At 33.9% G+C, this 19813-nt stretch overlaps 1 protein-coding gene across 2 annotated transcripts; it reads right to left on the bottom strand.

Moving 5' to 3' along the window:
• Positions 1-11442: 11442 nt before the first annotated feature.
• LOC127701027 (uncharacterized) lies at positions 11443-19245 on the bottom strand. 2 transcript variants are annotated; one of them, XM_052204796.1, is made up of 2 exons: positions 18636-19245; positions 11443-14365 (listed from the first exon to the last, which is right to left on the bottom strand). In XM_052204796.1, exon 2 carries the CDS (start codon positions 14355-14357, stop codon positions 12120-12122), a length of 2238 nt encoding a protein of 745 aa, XP_052060756.1. In that variant the 5' UTR covers positions 14358-14365; positions 18636-19245; the 3' UTR covers positions 11443-12119. The 2 variants fall into 2 exon arrangements, with proteins under 2 accessions (XP_052060756.1, XP_052060755.1); XM_052204795.1 differs by lacking the exon at positions 18636-19245 and adding an exon at positions 18406-18596.
• Between the last annotated feature and the right edge of the window lie 568 nt (positions 19246-19813).

Genomic DNA, 19813 nt, shown 5'->3' on the forward strand with positions numbered 1-19813 from the left:
TTGAAAGATGAAAATTGAATGTTGAATGTTGAAAACGAATGTTGAATGTTGAAAATCGAATGTTAAAAACGAATGTTGAATGTTGAAAACGAATGTTGAAAACGAATGTTGAATGTTGAAAACGATTGTTGAATGTTTAAAACAAATGTTGAAAGTTGAAAATCGAATGTTGAAAACGAATGTTGAATGTTGAAAACGAATGTTGAATGTTGAAAACCAATGTTGAAAGTTGAAAATCGAATGTTGAAAACGAATGTTGAATATTGAAAACGAATGTTGAATGTTGAAAACGAATGTTGAAAATTGAAAATCGAATGTTGAAACCGAATGTTGAATGTTGAAAACGAATGTTGAAAAAAAAAAAAAAAAAGATTAACAAAAAAAAATTTTGAATGTTGAATGTTGAAAACGAATGTTGAATGTTGAAAACGAATGTTTAAAGATGAAAATCGAATGTTGAATGTTGAAAACGAATGTTGAATGTTGAAAATCGAGTGTTAAAAACGAATGTTGAATGTTGAAAATCGAATGTTGAAAACGAATGTTGAATGTTGAAAACGAATGTTGAATGTTGAAAACGAATGTTGAAAGTTGAAAATCGAATGTTGAAATCGAATGTTGAATGTTGAAAAAAAAACAAAAATTGAAAGAAAAGTTTTAACAAAAAAAAAATTTTTGAATGTTGAATGTTGAAATCGAACGTTGAATGTTGAAAATGAATAGTACCAAAAAAAAAAAAAATAATCAAAAAAAATTCAAAAAAAAAAATTGAATGTTGAATGTTGAATGTTGAATATTGAACCAACTTGACATCCGTAAAGAACCTTAACCTTTTTTTCAAGTAGCCACTGAACCATGAAAATGAGGTCAAGGACAATGTACATGTGACAGACGGACACTTCGTATCATGAGTCATCTATATACAAAACATGAAGCATCCAGGTCTTCCACCCTCTAAAATATAAAGCTTTTAAGAAGTTCTAACGCCGCCGTAGTGGCCGCCGCCGCCGTCGAATCACTATCCCAATGTCGAGCTTTCTGCGACCAAAGTCGAAGGCTCGACAAAAATGGCAGTTGTTATCTGATAGTTCGTTTCTGTGTGTGTTACATTGTTGTTTGATTTCTATGTTGCACTTTAGTGTTTCTGTTGTTTCGTTGTTTTTCTCATATAATCGATGTGTTACCCTCGACTTTTGTCGCAGAAAGCTCGACATAGGGATAGTGATCCGGCGGCGGCGGCGACGGCGTTAGCTAACTTCTTAAAAGCTTTATATTTTAGAAGGTGGAAGACCTGGATGCTTATACTTTGTATATAGATGCCTCATGTTACGAAGTTTCCGTCAGTCATATGTCCAATGTCCTTGACCTCATTTTCATGGTTCAGTGACTACTTGAAAAAAAGTTAAGATTTTTTGTAATGTTATATTCATTTCTTATTATAACTAATAGGATAACTATATTTGGTACATGCATACCTTGCAAGGTTCTCATACCCGTCAGACAGTTTTCACTTGACCTCGACCTCATTTCATGGCTCAGTGAACAAGGTTAAGTTTTAATGGTTAAGTCCATATCTCAGATACTATAAGCAATAGGCCTAGTATATTCGGTGTATGGAAGGACTGTAAGGTGTACAAGTCCAACTGGCAGGGGTCATCTGACCTTGACCTCATTTTCATGGTTCAGTGGTTATAGTTAAGTTTTTGTGTTTTGGTCTGTTTTTCTCATACTTTATGCAATAGGTCTACTATATTTTGTGTATGGAAGGACTGTAAGGTGTACATGTCCAACTGGCAGGTGTCATCTGACCTTGACCTCATTTTCATGGTTCAGTGGTTATAGTTAAGTTTTTGTGTTTTGGTCTGTTTTTTTATATACTTTATGCAATAGGTCTACTATAGTTGGTGTATGGAATGATTGTAAGGTGTACAAGTCTGCCTGGCAGGTGTCATCTGACCTTGACCTCATTTTCATGGTTCAGTGGTCAAAGTTAAGTTTTTGAGTTTTGGTCTTTGTTTCTACTACTATATGCAATAGGTCAACTATATTTGGTGTATGGAAATATTTTATGATCTATATCATGTATATGTCAGTCACGAAGGTTTTATTTGACCTTGACCTCATTTTCACGGTTCATTGCTCAGTGTTAAGATTTTGTATTTTGGTCTGTTTTTCTTAAACTATAAGCAATAGGTCAACTATATTTGTTGTATTAAAGAATTGTTAGCTGTACATGTCTGCCTAGCATGGGTTATCTGACCTTGACCTCATTTTCATGGTTCATTGGTCAATGTTTAGTTTTCTTGGTTAATGTTAAGTGTTATGTGACAGTTGTAGTAAAGCTTCATATTTAGGACTATCAACATAATATCAACGATTAGCAAAGAAGGCGAGACATTTCAGTGTGTGCACTCTTGTAGTTTGTAACCAGGATTTGTTTTCCCTCAATAGATTTATGACTTTCGAACCGCAGTATACTACTGTTGCCTTCATTTTGCTATTTAGGGATGGAAAGTTCTAATTATCACATTTGTCATATATCCAAGTTAATAGTTATTCGGCGTTCGTCGTCAATTTCAAGACAAAGATGTGCATGTAGGGAAAACGGTACTATTACATTTTCCCAACATTAGGTTGGCCTGTTGTGTACCAAAGGCAGGTGAAGGAAGTCAACTTAGGAGTGCTGTGATTGGATGTAAGGGTACAATATTTTTTTTATCTATGAATAACTGCAGTGTGTATATTTACAATATAAATTTGGAAATCTATTGAAATATTTTCTAGAGAATTATTCGAAAAGACTTCCACAATTTCATAGATTTCGGGTAAAATGACGGTGGGCATGAATAACATAAACAAGCTCCGTTGGAAGTTGGTCATGATACTATTTAGCTTCAATTTTTAAAACAGAATAATAAAATACTAACACCACACAATTGTTTTATAATTATTATAAAAAGTGGTAAATTTAGAAAATGTTAGTATTGTCGCCTAGGGCAGAATAAGTAGTACCGTTTTCCCTGTTGTGTTGCGGTATACTTCATTTTATGCTTGTCGTAATTCAATTTATTTGTTTTATTTTTTATATGATTATTCAAAAAGACTATTTTTTTTTGTATCGATGATTGTACTTATGTAATACACAGAAAGCTTAACATACACCAATGCATAATGATAATGATATCAAGGTAAGAAGCTCCTGTCAGATTGACATATATTCCTTAAAATTATTCCACACACAACATATATATTGACCTTTTGCTTATTGTATTTGATAAACCTAATCACGTAGCTTTAGCATTGAATACTGATCAGTGAAAATCAGGTGAATCCTGTCTGACAGACATGTTGACATGGCAAGGCATATATGCATATAATGTAGTTATCCTATTTCTTATAATAAGTGAGAAATTCACATGACAAATAAATTATGCTAGATATACCTACTGGAGGTGTGATGACTTAAGCTGTTAATTGTCTCCTCTTTGATTATATTATTGCGTTATTCTTGTACTGGTATCAACCACAGTTTATGACCAAAATCAGTAAAGACCCGTCTGATAAATTCATCAACACTTACCGTTATCTTGATGTTGTTTTTTTTTTAAATAATCAAAAAAGTTCTTAATATACTGCCGAAATTTACCTAAAGGAACTTCATTAAAATACATCAAATATAAACGGAAATAATTATCCTTCCTTGAATAAGATATTTCGGTTTAACACTGTGAACTCTACACTAAAGTTTACGTCAAAATGTTCGTTCCCCATTGTTAATTTTCCATTTTTAGATGGTGATGGTTTTTCTGCACCATCTTACGGTATTTATATATCATAACTGTACTCTATGCTCGTGTCTGTTATAACGGTTAATGAACGTAATCTATGTATTACTGATAAATTTCTAAGTCAGGGATGTCTTTACCAATTTGGTTTTGAAGTTTGGGTGTACCTGTAGAAAACTTATTTCAAACGGAATAGCATATCCTCATTTTTACGGACATGTTGTTTACCAAGTCCGGACATTTAGAAAGGATCCTGGTAAACTTATCGAACCTTTAAATACAGTTATTCTTAAAGGTAACCTATTCAACACCGTAATTAGGTCTTTGAATATTGTTTTATTGGTATTTATACAGATTTTGTAATCAATAAACTAAATATTATTGTTAAATACATTTGCACATTCATGGGTCTACAATATGTCGATACCTGTATCTTGGCATTGCACAAGGTCATGTTTTTCTCTCACTGTTTATGACGTCTTTACACTAAATCCATTGGGTGTTGGATGTGTACTGATTAATAATTTAGTTTTATCATGCATAATTTTTTTTTATTAGTTGTTGTTGACTTTGAACTCACTGTCAGTAACTGGTAATACTCAGATCTGTATTTAGTGTCTTTTTGTTGTTGGGATGTACAAGTATCCGTCCACGTCCACTTTGCGTTTTTGTTAGATGTATTTCTGTGTGTATCCATCTTATAAGTTAAGCCTTAAACTGATTTTTAAAGATTGTTCTTATGCTGTGCTTTTGCACCACTGTCCCAGGTAAGGAGAGAGATCGTGCCTTCATACTATTTTATCCCGCCACATTCTATATGTGCCTGCCCCAAGTCAAGAGCCTGTAATTCAGTGGTTGTCGATTGTTGCTATGTCAAATATTTGTTTTTCGTTAATTATTTGTACATAAATTTGGCTGTTAAATTTTTCGTTCTTATTGCTTTACATTTGTCATTCCGGGGCCTTTTATAGCGGACTTTGCGGTATGTGCTTTGCACATTGTTGAAGACAAAACGGTGGCATAACGTTGTTAATTCCAGTGTCGTTTTGTCTCTATTGGAGAGTTGTGTTATTGGCAATCATACCACATCTCCTTTTATACCTAAAGACAATATACATTTTTTTCCACAGCAAATCAGGTTGATGAAATAAATTTTCAACTATCCTAGGTAGAGTTGCATTTATGTTTTCATAAGCAAGTTAAGTTTTAATGAAACATTTGACATCTCACCTATAGCCAACTCGCAAATGTAACTTGACAGGAACATGTCAAAGATAGAAAATTGACTGACGCAGATGAAAGCATAATTCTGATACCAAATGACATATAAGGAACAAACATTACTGATGTTTGAAATAAAATACAATTACAACTTTGCGAAAATTGTTTTATTTTCCTGCTATATTTTCTTTGCTAATCAAACATTAGAATTCAATTTTCAGCAATCAATTTCTGGTGTACGAGGGTAGTCGATGTAAAAGAAATGTCTCATTTTTTTTTAATTGTAAGTATGCACATATTACGGTAAACAGTCCTTGAAGGCTCTTTTATTAGTTTCATCCACCTGTTCGTTTAGCAGCTTTAAACACTGGTCCAGGACTCTGACATACTGGTTACATCCGAAGTCATCATAACCTGCCATAAAAATGAGAGGCACACTCATTGCTGGAAAACAATATATATTGACACTATCCTCCTGATCAAATGTTTTTATAAGTCTTTTCAATATTCTGGACGTCCAGTTTCTTTTATTTGTATCCTGCTGTGCCATTTGCATCCCATGTTGTGTTGAAAACTTACAAATGCGGTTATCTATCAAAGAATACGATAAGATTGGATCAAGCTCTAGGAATAGTCCGGTTTTTAAAATGTATGATGTTATGTATTGTAGAAATGATGACACTCTATTTATTTCGGGTACACAACCAACTAAACTTTTTGCCAAGGTATACGCGTCTTTCAGTGCGGGCTGTAAGTTCCTTAATATCATTTTTTCTAAAGAGGAAAATGATAATCGTGCATTGTTCTCTCTTACAATAATGTCCCACTTGAGGTGTTCTGAATTGTTTACAAAATGTACAATTTTTGGGGATATGAGACCCTTCATTCCATTTGGTAAATCGTCCAAGACGATGACTGGGACCAAATCGATACTAATGTCCAGGTTTGAGTAGGTCTGGGTTGACAATGTATGTCAAACATAAAGGTGCAACTAAGGTTTGAGGAGGTGAGGTTGCTTTGTAAGAACAGGTTCTCCAGTAAAACGGAAGACCTTTCCAAAAGGAGTGTTGTTGTAATATGTTGTAAACTGCAGTATTGAAGGATCTAAGAAGGGCTTCATTTAAAGTTTTGTAATCTTTTTCCAATATGTGTACCTGTTTCCCAATTTCACTTTTTTGTGTCACGAGACATAACTGAACTTGGTCTCCTAACATAAAACGGTCAGCTCTAATGCACTGACTTATAGTCGTCAACTTGAACTGATAATCAAACTCATCCTGCGGATAAATTTCGTGCCCACACTCGTGCTTTTAGCTAATTCAATAGTAGAAGTAAAAAGTAATTTATCTCTATCTAAGCAGTCTTTGACCCTTTCAACAAATTGCTGAACTTTTTGCATAATTTCTTTAACAAATGTGTTCCGTGTGTCTACCGGTTCTCTAAATAATATTTTTTAAGACTTTAAAATAAAGGCCGTACAGATTTTTAACAATAAATCTAATTTCAATTTGTCTTTCTTTGGTATTTCTCTTCCATTTGAGAACAAAATGGACGGATCAAGTATATATCGCAGGGTTGACAAGTTTTCAGTATCGGGCCAGATATTAGGGGCAAGTTCAGTTATGGCATAGTATAAGCATCCCCTTCCGAAATTATCTTTCAAATGTAAAGGTAATTTAGATTTGGCTAATATATGTATACATCAACCAACAAGAAAAGTGTAGAATAGTCATGCCATTGATATCTTTTGTGTTTATGTCAATTTTGTGCTTCTCTACTACTTTTAATTTCTCGATGCTATCGTTTTGATCATCCCGTCTTATCTTTAACGCGTCCTTTTTAAGCATAGACTGTTGCTTAATGGATGCTACAGGATGAACTACCAGTCCATGGATGAAAGGAAATGGCATAGACTGACTTGATGATTTAATCTTCTCACTATATTTTTTTAAAAATGTATCTAACTAGACAGGGTTTAAGTTGATTATGATAGAATGAAGAGCTGTGTATCCCCTTTGATGGCTCTCACTTGTCAACGAAACTCCACCATCGACTAGTATGTCTACAATGTCAAGAATTCTAGGTTGGCCTTTAATGTCGCGTATTAGGTGTAGAGGGGAACCGTCAAAGAATCGATCCAAACAATCGACATACGCACCATGTTTAAGAAACAAATTTAAGAGTGGCACGTTAGATGTGGTGACAGCCCAATGTAGTGGGCAATATATCGTTGCGTTGCTATTGAGATTGACCTTGTAATCTTTGATGAGCTCTTCCGCTATATCCTTTACGTCATCCGCCGATGCATTTATTGTAGAGATACTTGGTATAATTCTACAGAGTTCACATAGAAAATGTAGCCTTAACTTTATGACACTTTTCTCTGTACGTTCTTTCGTTTGTAATAACCAATGTCTAACTTTCTTTATTTGACATACATGTGTCTCAGCGGTTGGAACGTGTGCGTGTGTATATAAAAAAACATGGAGCTTGTAACAGTTGTTCAAATGATTCCAAAATGGAGTTCTCGCCTGCGAGTGTTTGCTCGTCAGCATGTTTCAAGAGCAGCTACCATATGTCAAGTTGTACATCCTTGTCGCTAGTCAGATCTATGCTTGATTTGCCATTTAACTTGGCATCGATGAAGATTTTTTGGTTTTCGTTTACGATCAAGTCTTTAACAATTTTAATGTCATTTTCAAGGATGGCTTTTTGGAGCCTCTGTGTAAGCGATTCTTCTTCACCAGCCATCCTCCGCTAATTCTTTTTTTCCTGTATATTCAAACCAACATTGAAAAATAATAGAACGTTTTTATCATTACTTATAGAATGAAGGAGAAAAAGTATAGTTTAGAATCTCAAGTTTAAACATTCTGTTGTTAATAAACCTTGATGTTTCTTCTTTTAAAAGTACTGATGAGAATATCATGAATATGTTTGTGTTGCTAATTCATACTTTTTAAAATAAATGAGGCATTGAAGTTTTTTTTATTGTTTCATGAAACAACTGCCATACTATTATTTCTTTTATAATTGTGGCCTGTTATTATTTTTCGTATGAGTAGATACTTCTCGTATCACAATGCACGGTGTGTGATACGAAAAAAGCGTTAATTTGATTGGCTAATTCAGCAGTATGAAAATATATAACGACATTTCCATCGCTATTCGTTAGATCGAAACGATGTACATTTCCACCATGTCAACGGAGATATGTGAGTTCTTCAATAAAATTTTGTTGTCAAATGTTATTATATTCTGATTCGAGCATACAGTTTTAAAATAGAAGATGAGGAATGGGTGCCAATGTGACAACTCTAAATCCGAGTCACAATGTGTAAAAGTGAACAATTAACAATTAAAATGTCTGCTTTTAGGATTTGACACCGGATAAGGACACGTGACTTCATACTATTATGTGCAAACGACTAAGCTCAACACAAACATAAAGAGAAATAGGTTTAACAACTTGCTAGAATTGGATTACGCCTCATATCAACCCTAGTTATTCAAAATTAAACAGTGATATTCAACTTCTCAAAGGCTCGTTTATTATCATATTAAAATTAAATAACCAGAGTTGACATCATGCGATATACAATTTTCACAGTCGATATGCAGACTATTAACTTCATAAATAATCCCCCCACCCCACCCGATACTAATGAAGGTTGTATATGATGGTGTCATAGCTGATAGGAAGAAAGATACCAGAGGGACAGTCAAACTCATAAATCGAAAATAAACTGACAACGCCATGGCTAAAAATGAAAAAGACAAACAGACAAACAATAGAACACATGACACAACATAGAAAACTAAATGATAAGCAACACGAACCCTTACAAAAACTAGGGGTGATCTAAGGTGCCCCGGAAGGGTAAGCAGATCCTGCTCCACATGTGGCACCCGTCGTGTTCCTCATATTATAAAAACTCCGGTAAATAGTCATTTCGGTAAGTCACATTCATGAAAAGGAAGGGGATTGTAGTTACGACATAAGGAACATATCCGATATCATCTGTGAAACGGTTATTCCATAACGTTCAACCAACTCGTGATGGCGTCCGTAAAATTTACGAAGGGATGAATTCAACTTCACCATTTGGAACTCTTGGTTTGATAGCTTCCTTATGAGCAGCAACCCTCTATCAAGAAAATCATGATAGGAAATACAAGCACGGGAATATCGTATCAATTAGGAGATATGTACCCCGTATGCAGGTGCTGCTGGAATGTTGCTACATAGAAATGGAAAGCTCACAATTGGAAAGCTGAAATCATCTCTATTGTCGTAAAGTTTTGTTTTTAACCGACCCTCATTGTCAATTTCTAGATGTAAGTCAAGATATGAGGCCGACTTTACTGTATCTGTTGCATCCTTTATCTCTAGTTCGATGGGATAGATGCGTTCAACATAGTCACTAAATTTTTAATTATTTAGTGAGAGAACATCATCTATATAGTAAAAAGTAAAGTTAAAGAATATTGCTAACTTCTTATCTTTCTTCCTATAGAATACTTTAGAAGCACCAGACTACGATTGTTCAACAGATCGTTAAAGTATTCCTCAAAAACTCATTAAACCTAAAACTGAAATAGACAAGGCAAGAAATAGAAACCTGTCTTGCAAAATTATTATTATTACTATATGATGCAATGACCGAATATCATATATGAGAAAGAAAAGACATTGGGAAATTGCCGGAAGACATAAACAACTCTCTGATGTAATACATGGAAAGACACAAATAGTTTAATGCATGAGTGTTAATGCAGTACGTATGTCGATAAACTTTATAAAACAGACTAATTTAACCGTCATACAAATATATGCATTTTCATATCTAAAAGAACAGACACCGGATATTTGGCTGCCGATCTGCGAGGACATTTATATTCATGCTTGTCTTGTTCAGTTCATTTAAAAAAATGAAAAACAATAATTCAAACTGGTAATCTTCAGGATTTGCTTTATATAGGCCCTTGATTAAAGAAACGCACTTGTGGTATTTCTACTCTATATTTTAATGCCAAGGCGCATGTCATGGCTTTTTAAAAGATATTTATTTTGTCATATCTTTTTTGGTACATTCCATCCAGTCGAAGCCCAAGTGACAACCGAAAGATTATAAAATAAGACGGAACCTTCAAGTAAACAATTAGTTTTATAACAGTTTAGAACACTTCGTTATAGGCAGTTACAAAGCACCTTCTGTAAGTGGAGTAATAACTATGTATCCGTAGCACATGAGTGTGTGCTAGATGAAATTAAACTGCGTAGTGATTTGTACAACTGTATTGTTTTTTTGCTGACAATGATGGTTCAATGTAAGTTGGAAATAAAATACGTAGAAATACAGTGTAACTACTCTAGATGTTTGGTATGACTTTTTGCGGTATCACGAGACATTGCTAGACTACACGGCTGGAAAGGACAACGGCTAGATTATCTTGCCACATTAAGAGGTGAAGCAATACATATTACAATTAGAAAGTTAGCATTATTTGAGTAGTAGGCCATGCTCCGACCGCAGCTTATATAAAGCGTAGCACAAGTGTAAGTAGTGATATTATCTGTAAGTTATTTATTCAAGAGGGGATTTATGTGAATGTGCAGCATATTCACTAGACGATTCTAAAAGGTATATAGGAATTCAAGAATTCAAAGGAAATCAAATTGAAAAGGAAAATCCGAACAGTGAAGATTTAAAAACGAACGACAGACAAGGTACTGTAGCCGTGATATCTAGTATGAAAGAAAAAAATTAAATGAGGATGATAGATTGCATGATTGAGGGATCAGCTATAACTTGGAAAGTTGATACCGAATCCGGAGAACATGTATCACAGAACAGAGCTACTATAGTATAATGCCGGATTGTAGACCTTTGCTGAGCTGAGAAGATACACAATTTGAAACTGCTGATGAAAGCACACTGAAATTTTTAGGAACAGCTGTAAACGGAGTCCAAAAAAAAGAGAGGAAAAATCCAATAATCCTTCTTTTTTTATTGAAAACCTAATTTTGTTAACATTGTGAGCCAATGTTTTTGATTCTGTCACTAGATTAGACATTGATGAATTTTTACTTCAGAATAATTTTATTCTGAACCCTATCCCCTATTATTATGACAAAAAGTAGAAACCATACAATAGGCTTAGATTATCAACTTCAGAATAAATTTATTCTGTAGTTGGCAGCAACATTAACCATAAATGTAACTTCTATCCAATTTATGATTAACATATAGTTATAAATTTATTTTGAGTAGAATAAGACCATTAAAATATTATGTGATGGCTTAACGACAAAAATACGGAATTCTTTATGTATATGCTTATCTCAAAATATCAGCATCACAAAATAAATTTATTTAGTACTATTCCAACATTTTCCAAATAACAAAATAAAATATTTTTATTTTGAGCTGGTCATTACAACGAAGATATGTGCATCTCAAAATAAATTTATTTTATGTAGATTACCAAAAATTTAAATCACTGTCTCAAAATAAATTAATTTTGAGATGTTCATTGCATTAGTTATTCAGCAATCATAAAATAAATGTGTTTCGTGTAGGATATCACATGTATGTATAATATATATGCTCCAGACCATATGAGTATTTGGACCGTACGCATACGGTCTGGACAGTATGAGTACTTTTTCTAAATACGCATACGGTCGGACCGTACGCGTACGGTCTGCCTAATTTAAGATGTTGGTCCTGTTTATTAGATACAAATGTATATTACTGCTCAGGATAACGGAAATCTTTAATTAATTTTAGAATAAGTATATTTTAGAACTCTACAACGAAAACCGTCAAAGATACTGGACAAAAACTATAAAAAAAAATATCCGTCGAAAATAAAATGAGAAAATATGATAAAACGTGTCGAAAACTAATGCAAAGAATGAATACGGTAGCTTTGTTACTCTAAAAATACCAGTTGTTGATATATGTTTTTCACTTTATTCATCTAATTTTGAAAATATTACTTTGTAGATTCAACAAGTAGTCAGCTTTAGATCGCTAAATCAGTCTGAGCTATATTAAATCCAAAGCCATAACACTATGGCAACATTTTGTTTGCATTCTTCCAAAATCATTTCCTTGTCTTAGCGCACACAAGAATAGCAAAAACTGACAATATTGACGCCCAAACAAAGGTACGACGCTTGTACAAGAATTTAAGGATTGTCTTGCCCTGTGCCATTTCTGAAATTGCTTCTTTACACAATTCTATGTTTTGAAACTGTACTTCATTCAGATTTGTATCATGTGCCATCGTAAATGCTTTCAATGCTTCCTCGTGCATGGCCAACTCAATACATGAATATCCGTAAACGGTCAGAGAATCATAACGTTTTTGATTTCTGTCATCTAAACAAACCTCAAAAAATTTTTTTAGACCGGAAATGGCTTCCACCGTTTTTCCTGTTCTCTCTTTTGCTAAAACTACAACGTAATGGGCCACTACAATCGATGGAACTTGAATGTCGTGGTTCGGATGATGTTTTGTCACATGGCGACAAAACCTGGAATCTAACGTTTCTTTGAATCTTTCTGAATAAACTCGGTAACTATATTCATTGGTAGCCATCGATTTGCGAATGGACTTTTCGGCGATTTTCAAAGCTTCTTCTGCCTTGTCTTCAACTAAAAGGAAATAGGAGTATTCAGCATAGAAATCTGGGTTGTTCGGACTTAGACGGATTGCAGTTCTATAACATCGATATGCAGATTCTAAGTCATCTGCTCTCGGCTTCGTTTGTAATCGTTTTTTTGTCCAGAAGTGAAAGGCACAACCAGCATTGCTAAAATAGTCTGACATTGCATTGGTGTTTGCTTCATGTTCTACTTCTAACTGTTGTATTACTCTTTTTTCCGAAAAGATGGTAAGTAAAGAAGCGAGAAGGGAATGTGAATCATCAGGCTCCTCTCGCATGGCGTGGAAAATATGTTCTACTATAAAATTATCTACATCTGGAGAATTACAGAGAGATGCTGCTATTCGCAAGAGATGAAACCCATTTTCTCTCATATTTGGATGTCGGGGAAGAGACATGCCGAATTTTACAAAATAGTTCTCAAAGATTCCAAGGAGGGAGCTTTTGGTTTGAGTATCTCCATTAAAACGCAGTAGACTATCTTTAAGGTTATGAAAACGCAGTTCAACAGGGAAATCGGTTAAACCTGAGCTGCTTAATACAGCACTGATTGGTTTTTTACTAATACCTTTGAAAAAAAGAATGGCCTTTTCTAATTCAGACCTATCGATTCCTTGTATCATATTACAATCGGGCATGAAGTAATTTTTGATAACACCTGTTTCCAGTGCTTTCAGCAGTTCATCAAGAAATGCCAGAAAATTGCGTCCAACATCATTGCTGTTCCACATGGAAATATCACCTTGTTCTACCGTCCACCACATTACTGTTTTCAAATGGTAGGATGATACGACTTCAATCTTGGCATCTTTGATTAATGTTTTAGTTGTAACAATACATTTTTTTTGCTGTAGTGTCATAAGATCTGCCATGTACCGTTCCGCTATATTAAAGGAAACTCTCCAAGTTAAGTCACATTCTTTACTAAGAATATTTCCCTTAGCAACAACATGACTACCCAATGACTGAATTTCATTTATCACGGACATGTCAGGCCAATTGTTTGGTCTAATTCTTGTTTTCCACTCTTTCGCGAAGTTTGGCCATTTTGGATTTCTAAATGCAAACACCCTGTCCATAGTGGTAATAGCATAATCAGTATTAACAGCGTGCGGCTGTGTTTGAAGGGAGGGTCCTACTATATCTACTTTGTTTTTGTCCATATGGCGGAGTACGTGCTCTAAAATCTGACGACTGGAAACGTACTTAGCTGAAGAGGCTTTGAGGTCATCTTGTTTTGCTAACATTTCAGATGGTAATTCAAATTGGCAATTTACGTTATATTTGAGTTTGACGTAGGTCCCGTAATCCGTTGGTTCCATCACAGCAATCTCGGCAGGATCATTAGATTCTTCATTAGAGATAAAAACCGATTTTGGAATGAACAATGTGTCAAAGTCCGTGTTGTAGCCGAACAAGAAATCATTATTCAATAATTTAGGTAAATATAACAGATCCACTATGCTTCCAACTTGTTTGACTTCAAATTCACCTTGACACGGAAAAACTTTTTCAAAAATTTCCTTCGGGGCTCTGAAATCGGTCACCACATTTGGAACACCTCCTAGTTTTACCAAGCACAGCTCAATCAAATATGATAGAAGTTGTGTGTCTTTTCCTCCATTTTCCTCAAGCATAACGTCACTGGAACTTTGAAATGCTGTTACAACCATTATACAGTCTGAAAGTATTAAGAGAAATGAAATATCCTATTCGATTGTTAGCAAATTTTCCACAGTTATCCTGCTTTTATTATTAGTATTTTGAATATAAGTAGGTTAACATTTCCCCCCAGAAACAGAATCAAACCGTGTCAGAACTTTTATTCTAAGATAATTTGTTATTTTTAACAATATTCAAGAATTTGGTTAATGTTATATAATTGTATTTTCACAATTTATGGAAATATTTATGTATAGGTTGCTCATTCATGATATAATATCCTGTAACCATAATTACTAACAACATAAACAACAAACCATTACAAACCGTGTTAAACCAAACTTTCAAAGAACAGTTGAAATGTGATGATCTCTTTTTTTCTAGATAATTGAGAAAGGTGTAATTAACATGGATCTGCTATATATCTAATACATCTTTCAATGTATAAATAACTATGGTATGGTATGGGCTTTAGTTATTTTCAAAGGTCGTACGTACATCTAGCGTATCTGTCAATGAATAAATGACTACGCACCGGTATGGCCTGTGCTCATTGTTTAAAGCCGTACGGTGACTTATAGTTGTTAATTTCTGTGTTATTTGGTCTCTTGTCGAGAGTTAGCTCACATTGGTCCTCATACCACATCTTCTAATTTGTATATGTTCTGTTAAATGTAATTCCAAGACTGATTAAAATTTAAATCTTTACCGATTTGCACAAATTTGCGTCTTTTCATCGAAAAATCACAATTTCAAATAAATCAACTTTCTCAATACTCTATATTGAATTATCGACTAAAAGTTGTCATAAAAATCAGTTTATCATGTTACATTTTATAAACATGTAGGACTCGGAGGTGCGATAGGGACGCTGAAGTGCGATAGTCACGCTGAAGTGTGATGGTCTACGCCGAAGTGCGATGGTCCGTTCGCTGATGTGCGATGGTTTATTTGATGCATGATGTCTAGTTTAAAATCTACAGATGTGCAATTGTTATGAGAAGGACATGTATATGTTTTAATAGCTAGTACATGTATATGAATTTACATTCATTATTGTCTATCATTGTTGTCCTTTATTAAAGTTGCAAACTAAATTAGAGATCGTTATCTTTAATTTGTTACATGTGAACATAATTCTGCATCAACATTTTATCTTTACTTGGGTCCTCTAATAAACATAAAAACCCGGAAAACTGCTTCTAACATACAAGTTGACATATACATCGACATGAAAAGCTTTAAAAAATTAGTTTGTGTAGACCATCGCACTTCGGCGTAGCTATCAACAAGATAGCGTCACAATGCCACCATCGCACTTCGGCGCGATTCAAAAACGCACTTCGGCGTTAAACCATCGCACATGAGCATGAGCATCGCGGTTCGGAGTACCAACGCGGTTCAGAGTCCTACATATATATATATGCAGTAAAAACCATATAAGATCATATGATCAGTCAAATATAGCACAGTAATCTCTCAAAAAAAGCAGCCAATTGTAAAATTTTAATAAAGAACTCATTATATAATAATGTTAAATAAAAAAAAGTAAGAATACAAAAAGAGGTGTTTGTGTGTGTATTCCTACTAAACAACTACGCTGGTTGAAAAGTCTGTTTATTTTTTAAAACATACTGAAATTTTGTAACCTATCTCTCAACTGGTACCTTTGGGATGTTATTTTGTCCCCCATATTATCTGGAAACCAAATGTCTTGGGAAAATGACGAATATGACGACGACGCTGACAATTCATAACATTATTACAATTATACGAACGACAAATTTTGCGGTCGTTTAGAAAAAAGAAATTAGATAATTTAATTTTTTTGTGCGGAAAAATGTTAATAATATTTCTAACGAAAGTTAAAGCACCAAAGTCCGAGTGTCCTTCAGACAAAATTGAAAAAATCTCAAATTTGTTTACCATACTATAACTACGTATTTTCAGACCATCCTTAGATATGTCGTAGTTTTCAACGCGTTCTTAACTAGAATACATCCCAGGATTTTTCACAATCTTATGACGTATAGTAACATGTCTTGTGATGATCTTGTAATGGTTCTAAAAAATAGGACATCACATGATAGAACTGAACGACAATTAGATTTAGAAAAGCCAAATCAGAATCTATTTTTGTCTCATTCGATTAATTTTGATGAGGCAACACGCCCATGTTTCCATCAGGTTAGTGATTCCGCTTTCGTAGGAGTTGTTTTATACGTATATCGCATATTAAAAGGGCATAAGCTTTTGAATTCATGTACACCGATTTGACTCAAATTCTAGAATTTAATTTTATAACATACTAAAACGTACAATATATATCCGAATTATAAATAGGCTAAAATAAACAATATACAATGCATGGGCATTTAGTTTGTATTCTAGTCTATACGCCATCTTATTAATCATCGAGTTGACCCCCCCCCCCCCCCCCCCCCCCCAAAGACTTCCGATGGTCATCTAAGCCAAAATAAACATAAACGTAGATAAACACGAACTCTTTCAATCGGATTTTTGTAGGTCTGATTGATTTCATATTACTAATTAACAATATATGTTAATCATCTTTTTACCTGTATAAGAATGAGTTTATGTGGATTGGATAAGTCAATTAAATTGTTTACCCTTGTTGACATTCGTTTTCTTTTAATAACTGTACACGCTAAATGCATGCATTACCCATCTTTAGGTGATATCACAAAGGGTTACTGGGGAATAGACATATGGTCACTTCAGAGGTCTTCTTCTGACAGGCTGTAAAACCTTTGTCAAAGTTGGGCATCCGTTTGGCTATCAGCAATGTTTCTTCGCTTATTTTGACAAAGTTGAACCAAAATGGTTGCTAAAAGCGAATTATTATTTCACTACTTCACTTTCATTGATGATTGAACAAAACAAATAATGTTTTTTTTTTATTTATCTCGTACCTAATGCCCCTTCAAAGTGTCTGACTGAGCAACTGATAAAAACAGTACATGTGGTTCGACCATGCAGCTCTTTTGATCGAATTTAAATCAAGACATGTTATAAAAATAATAATACGTAGCTTATCTGTCAACGTTTTTAGTATTTAAGTTTGACTTCTTCTTAGGGCTTCTTTATTATGTAATATAGGTTTATTAATCAGTCTTTCAATTACTTACTATCCCTTCCATGTAATGTAAACTACCCAGTAATCTAATATTGCTTATGCACAAAGAAGTAGAATATCGACTAACAAATCATAAACAGACTATAATCTGACATCTGACATATGACGATATATCATTCGATATTAAACGGCATATCATTCCTTTAACAAATTTATAATTTATTATACACCTTTTTGGGGTTATTTTCTTTCAGATTGTCATGTCATTCTTTCGAAGAATCAACCCGGACGATACAAAGTTTCAATAAAATATGTTTCAAGGCATAATTTAATGACCTGTTTACGGTATTTATTTTCCCTGGTTGAAATTCAAAATTATATTTACATAAACATTTAAAGGGTCACTAGCTGTCAAATTTATGTTCACCGATTTGAATCATATTATCATACTTGATTTATAACATTATATCTATATTATATAATGTTAAATTTATACATTCCCAGCAAAATATTATAGATTCAAGTGAGAAAAAAATAAATGAATAAAAAAATGCGTTTGCCACTTCTATGGAGTAACATCTTAAATAGTTTTTTATTTAACAAATGATACCTGTATGACTTTATTTCAATAGTTTATTTTATGAATGTTATGTAAAATACTGTATGTTGTATCAATTATATATGTTATGTGTATATGCCCCCCTGGGACCTAATTTGGAAAATAAAATTTATCTTATCTTATCTTATCTTATAACATGTTTAAACGTCTGAAATTGCACTGCATGTACTCGATAATATATATCAGAATTTCGTGTGTATTAAAGTCTAGACGCCGATTGACATATAACCCGATATAAACATAAACATAGATATAACTAAATAGCGCCCTTATGCAAGTTATTTTTTAAGATCTGTTTGATTTCATGTTATAGGTTGAATAAAAAGTAAATTTTCGTATTTACCTTTATAAGAATGATCTTTTGTGGATCGAATTAGACAACGAAATGGCCGGTTCACCTTTGTTTCACTTTCAATGTTAACATTCTTCTCCTTTTAATGGCTGAACACGGTTTGTACATGCGTAACCAATCTTTACTTATTGGGCTCAATTGAAGGTTACATTAATACTTTACCACGCATATACGCTTTTTTTGCTTATCCCTTACATCGCATATACGTCTTTTACGCTTACCTTCCCCCGCAACTACGCTTTCCTACGCTTGTCATGTATTTTGTCTTGAAAACGTTAATGTTAAAATTTAACGTATAAATAAATGTTGTGACATTTAAAAATCAATAAACGAGACAAGTGCCAGTGCTTATCGTAGGAAATGGGCGGTAATTATACACTTACGCAATGAATATTCATGAGATTCTCACATGTAATAACAGACGACAATAACAAATATGGCGGCCTCCAGCAGGCCGAGTGTATGATATGTTTGGGAGCAAATTGTGTCTGAACCAGCACTTCAAAATACATCAGACGACGAAAGCATTGAAGGTGAGGATAACGGAAATGTGTCCGATATAGATGTACCGTTGGTTAGCGAGGAGGAAGAGGACATTGCTGATGAAATCTTGCAGGATCAGGAGGAAGTAAATGATGATACTGACACGAATAAAATCATATTGAGCGAGGCCAATCAAGATGTTAATGTTCGACAGTTTCCCGAAAGTAACGGACCTCAAGTCTTATTGAATGCTGATGTTAGTGAATTGGATTGTTTTAATACCTTCTTTACAACAGATATGATCAGTAAAGTTGTTCAAGAGACCAACCTACTAGGGCAAAAATGCCACACATGTGTCACGCATGTACCTAAAAACGCATATTCGTCAAATTCCTACTTTCTCTTCTTTCAAGTTACAATTGCAACAATTGTATTTTCATAATGTAAAACCTCCTAGGTACTAATTTTACGGAGATATACTATTATTTATATTACATGCAAGGCTTCGCAATACGTATAGTGAATTTAGCGCGGATTTATACAAGGCCAATATAGTACAGGATGCATATTGTGCATGTGGTTACACTAGTGAAAGTGTTGAACACTTTTTATTATACTGTAATAACTTTGCACCGCAAAGAAATGTTATGCTTACTGAACTGACCCACTTAGACATTCCTGTTTCAATTGATTTGTTATTGTTTGTTCCCTTTTCCAGAATGTGACCTACCGAATTAGACTTCTTACCTTTATTTGTGACATTTTTACCTATTGTGTCTATTTGTTTTGTTCACGCATCATTATCAATATTATTAAATTTGATGCGACTGTCGTACAAGTGAGAGGTTTAGCGCTATAAAACCAGGTTCAATCCACCATTTTCTACATTTGAAAATGCCTGTATCAAGTCAGGAAT

Source organism: Mytilus californianus, unplaced genomic scaffold (assembly GCF_021869535.1).
Source record: "Mytilus californianus isolate M0D057914Y unplaced genomic scaffold, xbMytCali1.0.p SCAF_5, whole genome shotgun sequence".
NCBI classification, from domain to species: Eukaryota; Metazoa; Mollusca; class Bivalvia; order Mytilida; family Mytilidae; genus Mytilus; species Mytilus californianus.